General features: G+C 45.7%; 1 protein-coding gene across 1 annotated transcript; it reads left to right on the top strand.

Moving 5' to 3' along the window:
* The first annotated feature begins 3,698 nt into the window (after positions 1-3,698).
* ACP2 (acid phosphatase 2, lysosomal) lies at positions 3,699-15,272 on the top strand. The gene is made up of 11 exons (XM_053386575.1): positions 3,699-3,893; positions 4,480-4,575; positions 5,132-5,218; positions 8,577-8,729; positions 9,058-9,156; positions 9,249-9,338; positions 11,292-11,424; positions 11,523-11,611; positions 12,102-12,208; positions 12,783-12,958; positions 13,047-15,272. The coding sequence occupies exons 1-11, from the start codon at positions 3,726-3,728 to the stop codon at positions 13,181-13,183; spliced, it is 1,335 nt and encodes a 444-aa protein (XP_053242550.1). The 5' UTR covers positions 3,699-3,725; the 3' UTR covers positions 13,184-15,272.
* Positions 15,273-17,408: the final 2,136 nt, after the last annotated feature.

Raw genomic sequence — 17,408 nt, forward strand, 5'->3', positions numbered from 1 at the left:
GTGTTCCTTTCGCCCCCTCCGATTTCTACATCCTGGCGGCGTGGTGTGCATGAGAACCCAAAACACAAGGGGAGAAGCCCCTCCTTCCTTCTGCACGCCGAATGCTTTGCTTGCGAAGATCATTTGTTCGTTCCACGTTTTTATACCGCCCTTCGTCAGAAACATGCCGGGGCGGTGTACAGAATATGTAACATAGGCATGATTATTTATGAACTTTTTTTTTAAAGGATCCTAGGCAACCCAAAGCCTTGCTACATTCCCCACATGGTTTACTTGTTAAAAAAAGTATCACAGTCTGAAATCGATTGGAGCCTGTTTGGGACCGACACAGCACCCCTTGGCCCAAGCTTCGCTGGGAGGTCAGCGGACTATTCCACACCGATCCACCAGCCAGCTAAGCCGGCGTGTTTACGGATAAAGACAGCTGTCAGTGACTCGACGGCCTAGCGGACGAAATGCCACCCTGTACTTAAAGGAGTAGGGATATATGGCTGCTCTCCAGATGCTGTGCCTGCAGCTCCTCTTCTCCACCATTGGCCATGCTGGCTGGGGCTGGTGGGAGATGCAGTCCAACAACCTCTGGAAGGCTGCAGGTTTGCTGCTCGGTGCTCTTCCTCGACTGGCAATGTATAACAGGTTGCAAATAGCAGCGCACACAAAGCAAGCATAGGAACATAGAGAGCTGCCTTATTCTGAGTCGGAACATTGGGTCCCCCTAGCCAGGGCCAGCCCACCCATGAGGCAAGGTAAGGCAACCGCCTCAGGTCTACAGGGGCAGCAAATCCTGCCTCCTAGGAATTCATGTGGCCCTCCAGATACTGTTGTACTCCAACTCCCATCAGCCCCACCGGCATGTCCAATAGTCAGGATGAAGGGAGTTGTAGTCTAGCAACACCTGGAGGGCCACAGATTCCCTATCCCTGCATTAAACCACACTGTCACTTATTTTAAATTACTTGATCTAAAACACCAAGGTGTGAGTGTGGGAATTCCCCCATGCTCTCCCTAAATGGCAACCCCCTGGAGAAGTATAAGAACGTAGGCAGAAAGATGCCCGGAGATGCTTCTGACCAACCATTTGCCCCAAAGCAGGATTCTCTAAATGTCACCTTCCACCTCTCAAGAGATCTGCAGACTTTTGAAAAGAGACATTCAGCTCTTGGGCCTGTTGGTCTTTGCTCTGGCTACATGATGATCCAGACAGCCCTCATCAGAGCATGGCTATGCTTAATAATACAATTAGACTTTTCAGAATTGTTGCCTTCCCCTTCTGCTTCACTCATACCAAGGATAAATGAGAAAAAGGCAATATGAGTGTGGCTGCAAAATTAAAACTATTTTGAAACATTACTGTTGACAAAAATATTAGGTGAGGAGAACCAACGTTGCTTCAGGCTGGAATGCCGTCCCTGTATACCTGGACATATGTCCTACTGAATTCAACTGGGCTCACTTCCGAGTGGGCCTGCATCAGATTCACTATTATTAACAACACTGCTGTGTGGTCCTCCTCTCACAACATGCTGCTTTAATCTTCATTGGATGTTCTCTCTGGGGAAAGATTTTGTCATGGGGCAATTCCCAGAGGGGTAGTAGCCATGTTAGCATCTCACAGCAAAAACAACAGCCTTGTGGCACCTTAAGAAGTGAATTGTGGCAATATGGCTTTAGATTTCATGGACTAGAGTCCATTTCATTAGATACTTGAAGCATTATCCTGAGTTGGGAAGGGGGGATTGTAAACATTCAAGGTCAAGGTTCTCATGTTAATGTACAAGGCCCTTCATAACTTGGGTCCAGGATATCTGAAGGACTGACTGCCTGATCCCTGTTATCACTGTCATATCTATCGTTGACATCTCTGGGGGAGTCTCTCTAATGGTGGTCCTTGCAGGGTTCAGATGCATGGCTTGTAACTACCAGAAGCCATGCATTTGGTATGGTGGGACCTATCCTGTGGAACTTCTTCCTGAGTGACATTAGACAGGCTCCCTTCTTGCTAGACTTCAGGTGCTTGACAAGGACTTTCATGTTTCAGCAAGCATTTTAAGGTAGCTTTCTGTTTGTAGGATGGATTTTAATTGTCTGTATTCTTTGAACGGCACTTTTTAAACATTTTATGTACGCCACTTAGAAATAATTAATATCAAATGGTTTATAAATACCAGAATATCTATATCTATGGACCGTTTGCACATTGCTTGTCACAGTGAAGTCATTAGTTTTACAAAAATTACCTATAAATGAAGGGGCTCTTCCTTCTCATCACTTGGGTGCTTAGGGCTCTGGGAAGTGAATTAAAGTTGCACTCTCATTTTCCACCAGCAGGGGCTGGGAAAGACAGCTCGATTCCCACCTTTCAGTGGTGGCAACAGGTGCTCTAATGAAGCAGCAGCAATAGTATGCAGCAGCCTTTGCCAACCTGGTGCCCTCCATATTTTCTGGGATCTGTGGATAAAGGGCATAATACTAATAATGATACTAATACTACCAATAATAATGTTTTGGATGACAACTCTTATCAGTCAGTATGGCTGTGTTGACTGGAGTTGATGGGAGGCAGTCAATTTTTCAAGGATTATCTTGTTTTAATTGTATTTTATGTTTTATTGCATTAGTGTATATTGTTGTACACTGCCTTGCAAGATGGTATATAAATATACAGACACACACATACATATAAATAAGCAATTTCACATCTGAGTTTTTTAAGAACTCCTGGCATGGGTGTTGCCAGGATTTTTGTTAGAGGGGTAAGGACTTTTGGGGGTGTAGAAGCGATGTGATTGGTCAGTTATTAAGTATTTCTATTGTTTTCCTTGATCTGGGGGGCAGCTGTCCTCCCCACCCCCCTTTGCTACCCCCATGACTGCTGGCTGGATTCCATCTAGATCTAGCGATATGTTAATTTTTCATTTGTTGCTAAAGCCTTCAACGGCTCACGTCACCACTGTTGCATCAATTCTGAATACTCCCTGCCTTACACCTCCTGCCCTACACCAATCACAAATAATGCATCCAGCTTTTCTGCAATCTCCTTAACCTTTTAAACCACACCTTTAAATTTCCCTTCTCGTATTGTCCTACTGCCTCCCTAGCTGGCTTCTGCTTCTGGTGTATTAAATGTGTGTGGTTTTTTAATTAATTGATATCACTGTTATAAGCAACATGCTCCTCGAATTCTGTTTTTAAGAATCTCCGATTGCCTCGTCTCGCGTTTGTGTGGGCGTGTGCGTGTGCATGGGTTTGTGTCAACATCTGTTCCCGTTTGGGCAAGACTTTCATTGTCTTGCTTTTAATAACTTCCTTGCCTCTGCTGTTTACCACGCCGGTATCTTCGTGCATTCGGTGGCACCTTTCCCGATCTGCTGTATACTGTATACAGTACTTTATTGTTATTATTGTTGCTGTTATTTTGCATACCCTTTGTGATCGTTGCAGGAAAACAATTTCCGCGACCTCTTCAGGGACTTCCACTACCTCTAGTGGCTCTTCAAAAATAACAGTAAAACACCCAGCCATTTCGCGACTGTCCCATTTCTGAGCAAAATCTCCCTCGGGGAGGGGTGGGGAGGGAACCCCCTCCCGCTTAGTCAAGAGGTCACAAAGTTCAAGGGAATTTCTCAAGAGCCAATAGGCGAGATGGGCACCAGCAGCTTCGGTTGCCGATACTGAGCATGCTCGGGGTAGGTGGAGCATGCTCACTCCCTCTTTCCAAGGTACGGATGCCGAGCGAGGGAGCCTCGGCGCGGATAGGGAGCAAAGCCATGGAGGGTGGAAGGAAGCGGCGGAGCTGGCGAAGCGCCTCTTTCCCGCTGCTGCTGCTGCTGAGTCTCGCCCTTGAGCTGGTCCTGCCGGTCGCCCAGGCTCGGAGCCTCCGCTTTGTTACCTTGGTGAGCAGCAGGAAAGGGAGGCAAGCCAAGAAAGGGATTAAGGGGGGGCGATCTTTTGGGGGGGTTGCCACGTGACAGAAGGCTTCCCAAGCTCCAAATGGCCAGCAAGGAAAGGCAGGAAAATCTCGATCGGCCCTTTTTAAAACAACAACACACCCATGAAATTCGTGTTGAAAACAAGTGGCTTTTCTTCGCTGCAGGTTGCGCTTTGCAATCGAAGCCGAGATCGCGATTTCTCCGTTAAGAAAATAATCGAAAATTGCAAGGGTTTGGGTTTAATCATCATCATCATCATCGCCCTAAGTGTTGGTATAGCAGGAGCCAGGGAGGACCCAAGAAGATCAGGGTGCTTGCCCCCCCCCCGCGCCCGCCACGTTCTTTCCTTGCTGCGTATCTCCCAGCGCCTTCGGCTATCTCGAGATCCGGCGGCAGGGCTTGACAGCAACCTCGCCTCGCTTCAGGGTTGGGGTGGAGCAAGAGCCCTAGTGATCTCTGGCCCGAGGCAAAATGCATGGGAATTGGGCAAACAGGAGAGGTAGAGGACGCCAGCACCTGCTGTCTAACGGTGAACTATTTTGGTTTTCAGTTATACCGCCATGGAGACCGCTCTCCTGTGAAGGCATACCCCAGAGATCCTTATCAGGAAAGCGCCTGGCCTCAGGGATTTGGGCAACTTTCTCAGGTGGGTATCTCAGAAAAAGCGACCTGTGGGAAACTTTGAACCCCAAGGAAACCCATTTCCCAACAGGAGAATGCAGAACTATTTTATTTGAAGAAGAAATTGTGTTAAAACATCACATGTTATTATTTGTGGTGGTGGTGGGGTAATACTCCATGCAGCTCCAGTCTGAGGTTTCCTCTTTTGCCACTGCCGCTGCTGCTGCTTTTCCTCTTGGGAGCTATTTTTAGTTCCACTTTCCTTTTCTCTTTCCTACCCCAGGGAAATGACAGTGCCTTTTAAAATCAGATAAAGCAATAACTTTATTTAAAAGACAAGAGTTTTCCCTATTGTTGTTTTTATAAAAGCAAAATATGTATAGCTTACAAACCTGCAAAACATGTTGCGGGGGGAGCGGAGGACTGTGTCATTCATTTCAGAACAGATTTTGGTTAACATTTCCTGTGTCAGCAGTGGTCAAGCTGTAACTCTATTTGTTCTCATTTTCGTTGGTGTGTGGTTGTGCAAGCAAGCACAAAAACCTGCTTTGCTGTTAATTTGTTGCTGTTAATATGCGTAGGAAGGAATGCAGCAGCAGTGGGACCTTGGTCGAGCGCTTCGAAGCCGATACAATGGATTCCTCAATTCCTCATACAATAGACAAGAGGTTAGTGCATTGTCGCAAATTGCTAGAGGTATCATGACCATGCAGTGTCCTCTTTGCCCTCCCTGTATTAAAATCTCTTTCCTCTCTCTTTCTAAGTAAGTGGCTGAGGAAAATAATGGAACAACATGAAAGCCTGTTTTTTCAAATGGCATCTTCCGTGTAAACAGTTTGTCAAATCCCTGCTTGGGTTAAAATAGCAAAGGAACAATAAACAATTGCTGACCAGGGCAGTGATGTAAAGGAAAGTAAAAGGAATAAGATGGCATCTGAGATGGACTGGACTTTGTTTGGTCAAACAGGCCACTCAAGACAAAGAGAATTCGCACGGGACACAATAAGAGACTGGGGTACTTGATAAGGGTATAGATCAGATGATTTTCTCCTGCTCTCATGCCAGTGGATGGACCTGTTTGAGCGTGTTTGTTGAAAAATCTCTTGAGAACTGTCAGGAGTTCTCTGGTGAGTTGGCCTGTAGTTTTCCACTGCCTTTTTCTCAGTGATGAAAGCAGATAATGGAAGGCATGGCCCATGAACCAAATTCAGGTAAATACAACAGTAAGAACATCTCCCAAACCCTGTGATGCACTTCAGCTGTCAAGCAGGAATTTATGACGTCTGGCTTGCCTTGCCACATGCACAAAAACCTGCCCAACTGGATTGTTAACCACCTTCTGGGTGTTTTTATTTAACTTTGTCTCAGTGCCACTCAGTAAACAGTTTTAAATGTGCATAAAGGACAATATGAAATGGAGCAATAGGCCTATTTTATTCCTGTTAGGAACATTGTTTTTATTTATTTATTTCTACATTTATATCCCACCTTTTCCTCCAAGGAGCTCCAGGTGGCATACACAGTTCTCCTTCCCCGTTTTATCTTCACAACAGCTCTGTGAGGTAGGCTAGGCGGAGGGACAGCGACTCACCCCAGATCACCCAGGGAGCTGCCTGGCCGAGTGGGGATTTGAATCCTGGACTCCCAGGTCTAGTCTGGCAGTCCTAACTGTGGCACCGCTGGTGTGGTGTTATAGCATAGCATGACTGTTCTACAGCAGCAGCATATATTAGACAACGTGTTCTTCCTATGCAACAGCTTCTTGTAGGCCCTCAAATTTTCCAGCGAAAGCTACAATTTAAATGATGATGAAAGCTCTTCAGGAACATTTTTATTAGCCTTTGTGCCCATCCTGTTAGAGCTCAACCTAGGTAGGCAACAGCAGTGCTGCTTTGGGGATTTCTTCCTGTGTCAGTTTCCAAGCTAAGTGCTGCTTCATGCAATGGGCCCTGCAGTTCCACCATGGTCAACTGTGGGCTCTCTTTTGTGTAACATCTCCAGGAGATTTGCAAGCCTGGAAACACAGTTCTAGAAACTGTGATTGGCTGAGGCTTCCAGAAGTCTGCTTAGCACACCTAAAGAGCGCCACTAATGCTCTTTAGGTGTGTCCAAAACGCAATCAATTCTTGTTGCAAGTGGGGTAATTGCTCTTTGGCTGCAATGTGTGAAGTGGCAACAAGATGTAGAACTTTAAGCCATATCAACTCAGCCTGGCCACAGATCATCCCCCATATTATCCGCCTGCTGGCCCAGCCCAGGATGAATTCAGAGCAGGAGCCCTGCTTCTGTTGCCTTCACTGCTCATGCCTTCTAAGGTGATGCCCTGCCAGTCTGGGTATGCTGCATGTAACTTGCACATATTGCAGAGAGGACGTTTTTCAAGCCCCACATCTTTGTTCTCTTGCCTGCATTAGAGTCATTGCTGACTTAGTGGCTGCACCTGGAAATACAGCAGTAGTGGCAACTGAAGGAGGTGTCAGAGGGAAAGTTGCAGAGGGTTTTCTCTTGTGACATGTAGCTTGGGCTTGCTCTGGAGCAATTTGCTCTCCAGGCATCTATTGTTTCTTGGTGAAACAGGATGGTCAAGTGACTTCTATGGGGCTTGAAGGCAAGAGTCCTAGCTCTTGTACATGGGAGTAGGATTGAATAGCTATTGAGGCCTGAAAATTGTACATTGTTTTAAATTTGGCTATAAGTCGCTGTGGGTTGCCTTAGGCAAGATAAAGCAACCAACAAATGTAAATAAATGAATGAATGTACCTGCACCCCATGTCATATGCCTTGTAGAGTGGATATATGGACAAGCAGCACTTTTCTAGTTGCTTCTGAACTACCTGGGAAAGCCTGTGTCGCACCTGGTCTGATTCAGCCCGTTCCCCTCAGAGCTGGAGACTAAATCTAACCCTGGCACCTCTCAGCTTCCACTATCTGTTGCTTATCTGCAGGTAGCTCAGCTTGCTATCTTTTTGGAAGACTAATGAAAAAAAAAACCTAATATACTGTGTGCTGACAGTTGTCTTTTTAAAAGACTGCGCCAAGCCCACTGAACTCATTTGAGAGCAGACCAAAATATGTGGAGTAAAGGTTCACATTCTGAAATGCTTTAGGGAATAACAACATCAGGTGCCTGTTGAAAACAAAGACTAGTTAAAGAAACAGGGATAAATTAAGGGATTGGGAATTATCTCAAAGGGTGCTTATTTCCACACTGTTTGATTACATTATGCACTGGTGTTCTTAAGTCCTAGGCTATGACATACATTCCCTTCTTAGAACTCAATTTGTTTATTTGCATAAGTGAAGATTCAAGTGGAATATCCTGTTTGGAGGGAGCTGATTTATTTTGCCCTGCAGGTTTTGTGCTGTCATAGACACACTCCTGTTAGTGACTTGCCCACCAGGGTCATTGAAGCATTAAATTCCTTGTGGAGAATGATACATAGAGGCACATCTGTAGGGCTCTAAGATAGGGGTTACAGACAATATATCTGATTTCCACAGACAACATATGCAGGCTCCTTCAGTCTGTGCCAATTCCCCTCCATTCCATATGTCCTTTAGATAATTAGGGGACCACTATATGATCTGTCCTTGTAGTTAGCCTGGAACAACACTTCGCATTTTCAAGCAGCACTCAACTCCGCATTCAACGTGCGTGGCCTGTAGCCTTGGAAAGTGACACACACATAACTCAAGGCTAGAACATTGTGTTTTGGATTTGTGAAGTTCCACTGCCATTTCTGTAGCTTCCCTAACCACAGCTATGCTTGATTTTCTAGCTCATCTGCTGCCTCTACTTTACTTTCCCTCCCAAGCTCCCATTCTCTTTCCTTGCTTTCTACAGCAGCTCAGATATTCAGAATAGCAATGTGTATCAAATTGTTCTTTGATCAGACTCTGTTGGGACCTGTTTATTGCCAGCTTCCTCACTATGTCTCTTGTTAATAGCATATCTAAATCAGATCAGCACCGCAGCAGAACCATGAACATAAATGACCTTCTGTATTTGATTCTATACTCTGGCAGATCTACATACGCAGCACAGATTTTGATCGCACCCTGATGAGTGCCGAGGCCAATCTGGCAGGACTGTACCCTCCAGAAGGGTGGCAAGTGTTTAACCCCAATATTTCTTGGCAGCCGATTCCTGTCCACACAGTACCTGACTCAGCAGAGCATGTAAGTCACTTTCAGACCTAAGTACCAGTAGATTGGACCTTCTTGCATTAAAAACTTCTCTCTCTCTCTTCAATTGTTTTCATCTACCCTGAATGCTACCATTCCACTTCTTCATCCTGACTCCTTAGCGATTCCTGTTTTGGAGCAAGTTGCATTTCTCAGGCCCTGTTTCACCTGTTTGGAGGCAGGCAGCCTCTCTTAGAAGTATCACTTTGCTTTCAGCAATTAGCCCATTAACAAGCAGATGCAACAGTTAGCATTGCTTGTAAAGATGGATTCACGGTCAAATGATCCTCTTAGTGAACATCTCTATTTTGCCTCTGTCCAGCTCCTGAAGTTTCCATTATCTCCCTGTCCCCGTTACGAACAGCTGCAAAATGAGACCCGGCAGACAGCAGAGTATGTGAATAAGACCATCCAGTACATGGTATGTCAAGCTTGATGTACTTCTCTATCTCTTTATACAATGGTGGCGGCATGGAGAGAGATGGAAGAGCTGACTGTCCTTTGCTCCTGCAGGGATTTCTGGAGATGGTGGCAAACAAGACGGGAATTCAGGATGTCTCCCTCGAGTCGGTCTGGAGTGTATATGACACACTCTTCTGTGAGGTGAGCTGTCCATCTGTAGTCATTAGTCATTTGCCCTACAACCCATTTAGTATCAGAAGCTGTCTGTGCTCTTGGCTGTAGAACCCAGGCTCTGGGGCCAAATGCAGCCCTCAAGGCCTTTTTGGCAGCCCTTGGCAACATGAGACACCCCACCCAGCAGCCCTTGCACTGCCGGATGAGGAGGTGTGAGGGCTCTGACAGGGTCCTGGAGTCTTCCTGTCTCCTTCCCAAAGCCTAGCTAGTACTTTCCTAGATTTGGGGAGGAGTTGGGAGGGCTCTGGGACCTTGCCAGAGCCTTGGCCTCCTTCCGAAAGTATGGTGCCTTGGTTAGCCGGCAGTATGAGGACTGTGGGGGGGTCAAATTTGGCCTCGCTTCTCCCCCCCCCAACGGGTGCGACAAAGCCGTGTGTGGCCCACAGGTTCCATGCTAAATTACTCTTGTGGCCCACTTGGTATGAAAAGTTGGACTGCCCTACTCTAGGCCACATTCTCTCTCCCCAGGCTACACCTCTTGCTACCCCTGCTCTGCACCTTCATTGAGTGCTTTTGCTTGCTTGAAGGATGCAGAGCTAGCTGTGAGTGTGTGTGTGTGTGTGTGTGTGTGTGTGTGTATAGAAAGCTCTGGTCTCTGTGTGATTGTAACATAGCCAGCTGCACAAAAGAAAGAGTCACATCTGTTGTTCCACCCACTTTTTGCCTTTGTCCTCACCCACCACTGACATGTGACCACCCAAACAAATTAACCAACAGCCTCCCCCCCCCAAGATTTTAAAAACTGGGGGGGGGGGGCAAAAGGCCTTAGTGGGCACCAAGGGAGTTGCCCACTACACTAGGGGCTCCATTTCTGGCAGACCCATCCACATGGCCCTAATTGTGGTCTAGGGATGTGGGTGGCACTGTGGTTTAAACCACTGAGCCTCTTGGGCTTGCCGATCAGAAGGTTGGCGGTTCGAATCTGCACAATGGGGTGAGCTTGTGTTGCTTTGTCCCAGGCTCCTGCCAACCTAGCAGTTCAAAAGCATGCCAGTGCAAGTAGATAAATAGGTACCTCTGTTGTGGGAAGCTAAATGGCATTTCCGTGTGCTCTGGCTTCTGTCACGGTGTCCCGTCGCGCCAGAAGTGGTTTAGTCATGCTGGCCACATGACCCGGAAAGCTGTCTGTGGACAAACGCTGGCTCCCTCGGCCTGAAAGCGAGATGAGCGCCACACCCCGTAGTCACCTTTGACTGGACTTAACCGTCCAGGAGTACTTTACCTTTACTTAATTGTGCTCTAATGGGAAAACTGCATTGAGAAGGGAGATGATCGTAAGAGAACAGAGCAGATTTGAAGCTTCCTTCCGACACAATTTCTGTTCACAGAAATTCTTTTCTATGGGAAAGGCTTATCCTGTCTACTTTAGAGTCAGCCACAGATGTGCGAAGAAGCTTCCCTTGTCAAGTTGAGAAACAGGTGTTAGTGCAACGTTAAAGTTTGCATAATCAGTTTTTACTTAAAAGTGCGAGCATCACAGTCAGACACGTTAGACCTGAAACTCCATGCAAGTAATAATGAATATTGTGTCACTTGGATAAGTAGATTAATCTGCTTATTGTGAAGGAAAGTTGGGAGTTTACAAAATGAAGGCTACTGGAGGCTGTTAGGAAAGCACAGTTCCTTCCTCTGCATCCCCAACCCTTGAGCACACCAAAAATTTGAAAGCAAAGTATTTTCTCTTAATGAATTCTGATCATATTGGCTGTTGAGTTTTGATCCAAATGGCATTGCCTTACATATGCGTCTGTGGTCCTGGGTTGAGGCATTTAAGTTCAGAGGGCAAAGATTTGCCTTGGATCCTAGGACTAGCTCATTCCGGACCGGCTGCCATATCTCGGGGGGGGGGGGGGCTTTCATTCTTGTTCGCCTAGTTTGTATCTCTGAGTGGCCTCTCTCTCTCTTGCGACATCTTTCCAGAAAACACACAAAAAACATCTTCCCGATTGGGTAACTCTCAATGTGATGACTCAGCTGAAGCAGCTGAAAGATTTCAGCTTCGAATTCCTCTTTGGGATCCACAAACGGGTGGAAAAAGCTCGTTTGCAGGGTGGTAAGTGAAAGAACATGGAAGGCAGGTTGGGAAGGAGTGGAGGAGCATTCACTCTCTGGTCAAGAACTGGGTTCTGATAGTTTGTTCTGTTTCTGCAGGTGTCCTTCTGTCTCAAATAAGGAAAAACCTTACTCTTGCTGCAAATGCCTCCACACCTCGCCACTTCAAAATGCTAATGTACTCAGCAGTAAGTTTGTTTCTGGGAGCTGTGCTTGCCTTCTCCTTATTACCATCTTGTGAACAAAAAAAAACCCAGCTGCAGCTTCCAGCAGAGATTCTCCTGCTCTGTGAAAGAAATAAGCAAATTAGCACTTCCGTCTCTTTGCAGCAACTACGGATGCTACAGAAAAACCCCCAGATGCTCTCACAAGCAACAGAGAACTTTGTCACTTAGCATCTCCTTGTAGCGCAGTTCCCAATGTTCCGCTTAGTTTATTTATTTACTTACTAAACGTGTTAGTCGCTTTATCTTGTCCAGGGCAACCCAAAGCAACTTACAACCAAACAGGGTGTTGAAATAGGTGCCAGCCTTTTTTCCATGGTCCTGGAGTCCCTTTCTTATTCTTCCTACCAGCCCCTTGGGAATCTCTGCCAATCTGCCTTCTTCTGAAATGTGGTTTTAAGTCCCCTTCCATATGCACAAAGGAGATGTTCACATTTTTCTTCCTCTTTCTCAGCATGACACCACCCTTGTGGCACTGCAGATGGCTCTGGATGTTTACAGCGGGAGGCAACCACCGTATGCCTCGTGTCATATATTTGAGCTGTATCAGGAGGATGATGGGTGAGGGCTTCATGAAGCATATCAATCAAAGGAAATGGTATTCAGAGGCAATAATCTATCAGCCTGCTGTACCTTAACTTTTGTCCACATACTCACAGGAGATGAAATGAGGTAAAAGTAAGACTTGCAATCTTAAGATGAAGAAGGGTTTATACTTCTCTCCCCTGTGCTGATGGAGTTACCAGTGAATATATTAGTAAAGCCTTATGTCTGATATGACTCTGTTAGAATCACAAGCAGGAATATCAACAGTACTTTTATGCATCTCTGAATTTAAGAACACCTGACAAAGCACATATAGTATATTCCTGTTAACAGTCCTGTTTGTAACCCAAGGTACCACTGTACTTTTATGAGTTATTTGTAACTCCAGTCTAATTTTTGGTTTTTGCCCCTTGCTCAAAAACAAGGAGGGACAACCCAGCATTTGTTAATTTCTAGCATTCCTCATGCATCCTAGGGTGGAAGGGGGTTGTACGATGATTCAGGGCTTGATTCCAGTAGAAAACATGATATGAAGGTGGACGGCAAATAATCAGAATCTCAGTTCCTCTCTTCCCTGTTTTGCTCCTAGTAACTTTTCAGTGGAGATGTTCTTTAGGAATGAGAGTGGGAAGGAGCCTTACCCAGTGCAGCTGCCTGGCTGCACACAGCGTTGTCCCCTGCTGAATTTCCTGCAACTCACTGAGCCTGTTACTCCACAGGACTGGAAACAAGAATGTCAGATAGTAAGCACCATGAAAGACACAGGTGAGTGGAGGCTGTTCCAGGAGATAAGCCAAAGAAGGAAGTGATTTCAAGTGCCATAAGCATTTTTTTTCCATTTCACCCTCTGCAGAACTTATTGTGGTTTTGGCTGTCTGTGGATCCATCCTCTTCCTGCTTATTATACTGCTCCTGACAGTACTCTTCCGTTCCAAGTCCCAGCCTCCTGGCTACCGGCACGTTTCCAATGAAGGAGAGGAACAGCCTTGACATTTGCTCCAGCCCCTCCTGAGGCAGCAGGAGAGCACGGTGCTGACTCTAGAGACAAGAGGGGCTTCTTTCAGTGACTAAGGGTCTTCTTCATTTGTCCTGATTGCTGCTTCTAAGCCAAAAGGCCCAGACTCTGCGGTGGAGCTGTTGTGACTATCGGATGCAGTCGAGCTGCCAAGCAAATAATACAGTCATGAACTAGGAGTGAAATGCAAACATGATTTGGGGTTGCTGTTTGCCAGTACGTGACTGGTTCTATCAAGGACCCCGTCTTGCTTCTTTTGAACCCAATATGCTGAAGTGTCTGCTACTGGTGCAGAATGGGCAGCCTTCCCAACTGAAACCTGCTGCTCCTCAGAAAGCCTTGCTTCCACCTGGCAGTTGTTACTTGAACCTCCCTGAACTGTGGGAAAGGGGCCTGGTGCTATAACTGCCTTCTCCAGCTGAGTTATTACCTGGGAATCAAACCACTGCCTCTCTGTCTTACGTACTTGGCTCTTAGCCACAGGGTCCATACAGAAGGATAAGGTTGGGGCTGGACCCAATCTTATATAACAGAGGAAAAAATGACTTTCCCAAAAGCAGCCTTCTTCCCATTTGTCACTGACTACAGAAATTCAGTAAGTGGAACGCAGTACACTTCCTCTGTCTCCCCACTATTTTCAGCCTCAACGTATTCTTACAAAGCAGTGCAGCCCTGTGTTTAATGGGAAGTGAACTAGTGGAATTTAGAAGTGCGTATTAGCAAAGGCCTGGCTAGAATCATTCTTTAAATGCCCTATATCATGCACAATATTCTGGACCAGCAGAGATTCAAAGAAAATCTGCTGTTTTAAAAACAAAGGTAAGTCTCTGAGGCAGAAAAAGTAGCTAAGTATGTTGCCCTATAGAAAGAATCTTTGTGTATCAAGTGTAGCATGAGAATTTCACAGTAAGGATCGGCAGCTTTTGTGGAAAATCCTCCTGTCATGCCACACTTTATATATGACAGCATACATATTCTTTCTAATACATCTTCAAGCACTTTCTCATCATGCATGTTATATCTGACATGCAAAGAACCCAAAATAAGCATCTCTGCTGTTCTAAAAACACAAAGAAATTAAGAACACTCACAGCTGCACACAAATGTCTTGGCTACAAACAAGAAGAGAAAAAGCGAGCCCAGACCCAGTCTTGAACAGAAGTGCTTCTGAGCATATACAGAATGTGTTTCCTTCATGCTTGAAAAACTACAGCTTACCTGCTCTCTACATACACTAAGGAATAAGAGTCCAGGCATGATTGCAAACACAGGCATGAGTTCCCCAGCATACTTTGCAATCAAATAATACAGTCCTCCTCTCCAAAAAACTGAACACACTCTTTGCTTTTCTCTCCTCCCTGCTGCTTCCCATCTCCTTTCAGACATAGCTCCTCAAAACAAGAAACAAGTGTTCTCTCTGCACATTTCTCTGTCCTGCTCCCATAGGCAAGAAAGCCTCATTCCTTCGTATTTACCCACGGTTCAGTCCAGGAAATCTGAGGCCAAATCCAGAAAACAGTGTCTTTCCTTTCCCTCCTTAAAAGTAGCCCATGCTGGTTTTTCTCCCCACCTTTCCCAAGTGCAGCAACTGAATTCTTCAGAAAAGAATCAAAGGCTTGAAAAGAACAAGAGGTGCTTAATAAGAACTTCACTTGTTTGGTGTTTTCCCTTGGATGCAGAGAGGAAGCCAGGATTTTTAAATATGGGAGCTGGATGAGAAAGCAGCTCTGCTAAGTGGGAAGAGTTAGTTACTGGGAGAACAGCAATCAATATTTAAAATGGCCAGTGCTATTTTTTTTTAGATGAAAAAAAGTGCCAGTACTCACCATGAAGTTCTTACAGTAAGTGCCACACTTTTAACATTTGGAGGGGGGGAGGTGCCGGCACTGCGTATCCTTGAGTACCCCTAGGAAAAAACCACTGGAAATAACAGACATATCTAAGCAGGGGATTGTGGGGAGCTGGCAGTCCTAATCTTTCCCCCAGAAAGATGTGCTGCTCATTCTGAGGCTTCAGCACATGCATTAAAATAAAGACAGAGTATTCCTGTCCCTCGCTACATTACCCATCTTCCTAGTAATCATATTTATTGATGCTTTCATTGCAACTAGCGCTACATAAGAACCACCCTCCTAGGTAAGGCCAAAGTTTCATCACAGTGGCCAATCAGGTGCCTATGGGAAGCCTACAAACAGGACCTGGGTGCAACAGCACTCTCCACACTTGTGCTGCCCAACAACTACTTTCAGAGACATACTGCCTCCAACAATGGAAGTGGAACATAGTCCCCATGAATTGGTCTTTCAAAGTCACCCAAAGCCACTTTCTGCACTGCAGCTTCTCACTGTTGATAAGAGACCTGAAGAGTTCTGGGTTGACAAAGTCCGTTATATTCTTGCAGAGAAGCTGGTAAAATGTGGGCTGGATGAGTTAATTGGTTAGGGGGATTTGTAGCACTGGCAGAGGAAGGGGGTGCCTGGGTGTCATCCCTGGGGGGGTGTCATCCCTGGGGTGTGTGACATCACCCCCGCCCCCCTGGGATGCTTGCCCCACTCCCCATGGGCAGCTACCCCCCCCCCCGAGTGCACAGCATGTGTGCCGCTCCAGGTGCCGGAGCAGCTAGCTCCGCCTCTGATTTGTAGCTGATTGACTGACCAAACCCAAAGAGTGCTCACTAATGGTTCCTCATCATCCTGGATAAAAGTGACGAGTGGGGTGCTGCAAGGTTCTGTCCTGAGCCCGTTGTTATTCAATGTCTTTATAAACTTGTATAAAGGCAGGGCTGTTTTTCAACTGGAACTCGCGGAATTCAATTCCAGCACCTCTCAGGTGGGCGCCATTGCCATTATAAGAGAAGAAGGGAGGTGTTCATGGTGAGTTCTGGCACCTTTTTCCAGAAAAATAGCACTATGTAAAGGTATTGAGCATATGCTCATCAAATTTGCAGATGACACCAAACTGGGAGGGGTAGCTAATACCACAGAAGACAGAATCAGGATTCAATATGACCTTAACAGATTGGAGAACTGGATCAAAGCTAAGAAAATTAATTTCAATAGGGACTAAGGTAAGGTTCTGCACTTAGGCAGGAATAACCAATGGGGGACATCTGGCTTGCCAGTAGAAAGTGAACTCAGGGTCTTAGTGGACCTCAACCTTAACATGAGTCAGCAGTGTGATGCAGCAGCAAAAAAAACTAATGCTATTCTACACTGCATCAACAGAAGTATATTGCCCAGATCAAGGGAAATAATATTCTGCCTTAGTTGTACCACACCTGGAGTGCTGTGTCCAGTTCTGGGCACTACAATTTAAGAAGGATATTGACAAGCAGCAACATATGCAGAGAAAGGTGACCAAGATGATCAAAGGATGAGAGGAGATATGATAGCCATCTTCAAATATCTAAAGGGCTGTCACATGGAAGATGGAACAGTCTTGTTCTCTCCTGCTCCAGAGTGTAGGACCAGAACCAATGGATTCAAGTTACAAGAAAGAAGATTCCAGCTAAACAACCAGAACTTTCTGACAGCAAGAGCTGTTCAACAGTGGTTGGCACCCCTTCCTTGGAGGTTGTTAAGCAGATGTTGAATGGTCATCTGTTACGGATGCTTTGGTTGAGATTTCTGCATTACAGGGGGTTGGACTAGATGACCCTCAGAGTCCCTTCCAACTCTACAATTTTATGATTCTATGAACCTGCATATATTAATTTTTCCCATTGCTGATCACCCAACTGCATGGCATGGCTCCTGCAGGGCAGGATGCAAACACAGAGCCAAATGAAGTCCAGCACAATGGGTTGATTACTATTACATGTATTTCCTGCAAGCCAGAGGGGCAAATTTTAAAGTTGTCTGCTTCGGTACAAATTGAGGGCATAAAAGGTTTCTGTGATTTATTGTTTGAGTCTCTGATTGTTGTCTTTGTAATTCACTTGGATAATTTTCTTAGCCTCCCCCCCCCCCCATTAAAAACCAAGTGGAGAAAATCAAGACTGGACTCTTATTCTTTCTTCCTCTGAGCAGGTTTTAGAGCTGGACCAAAAGGGGGGGTTCTTGAAAGCAAAATTATGCAAGTTACTGAAACTTGCATAATCCATTCTATGCACAGAACTTCAGTTTATTTGGGATCAAGTTTGTAAAGCTCCTCATATCTGGTCTTTGGATATGCCTACTTCCTTAGAGAGCAGTTCAGCTT

The sequence above is a fragment of the Podarcis raffonei genome, chromosome 1 (genome assembly GCF_027172205.1).
Source record: "Podarcis raffonei isolate rPodRaf1 chromosome 1, rPodRaf1.pri, whole genome shotgun sequence".
Classification (NCBI taxonomy): Eukaryota; Metazoa; Chordata; class Lepidosauria; order Squamata; family Lacertidae; genus Podarcis; species Podarcis raffonei.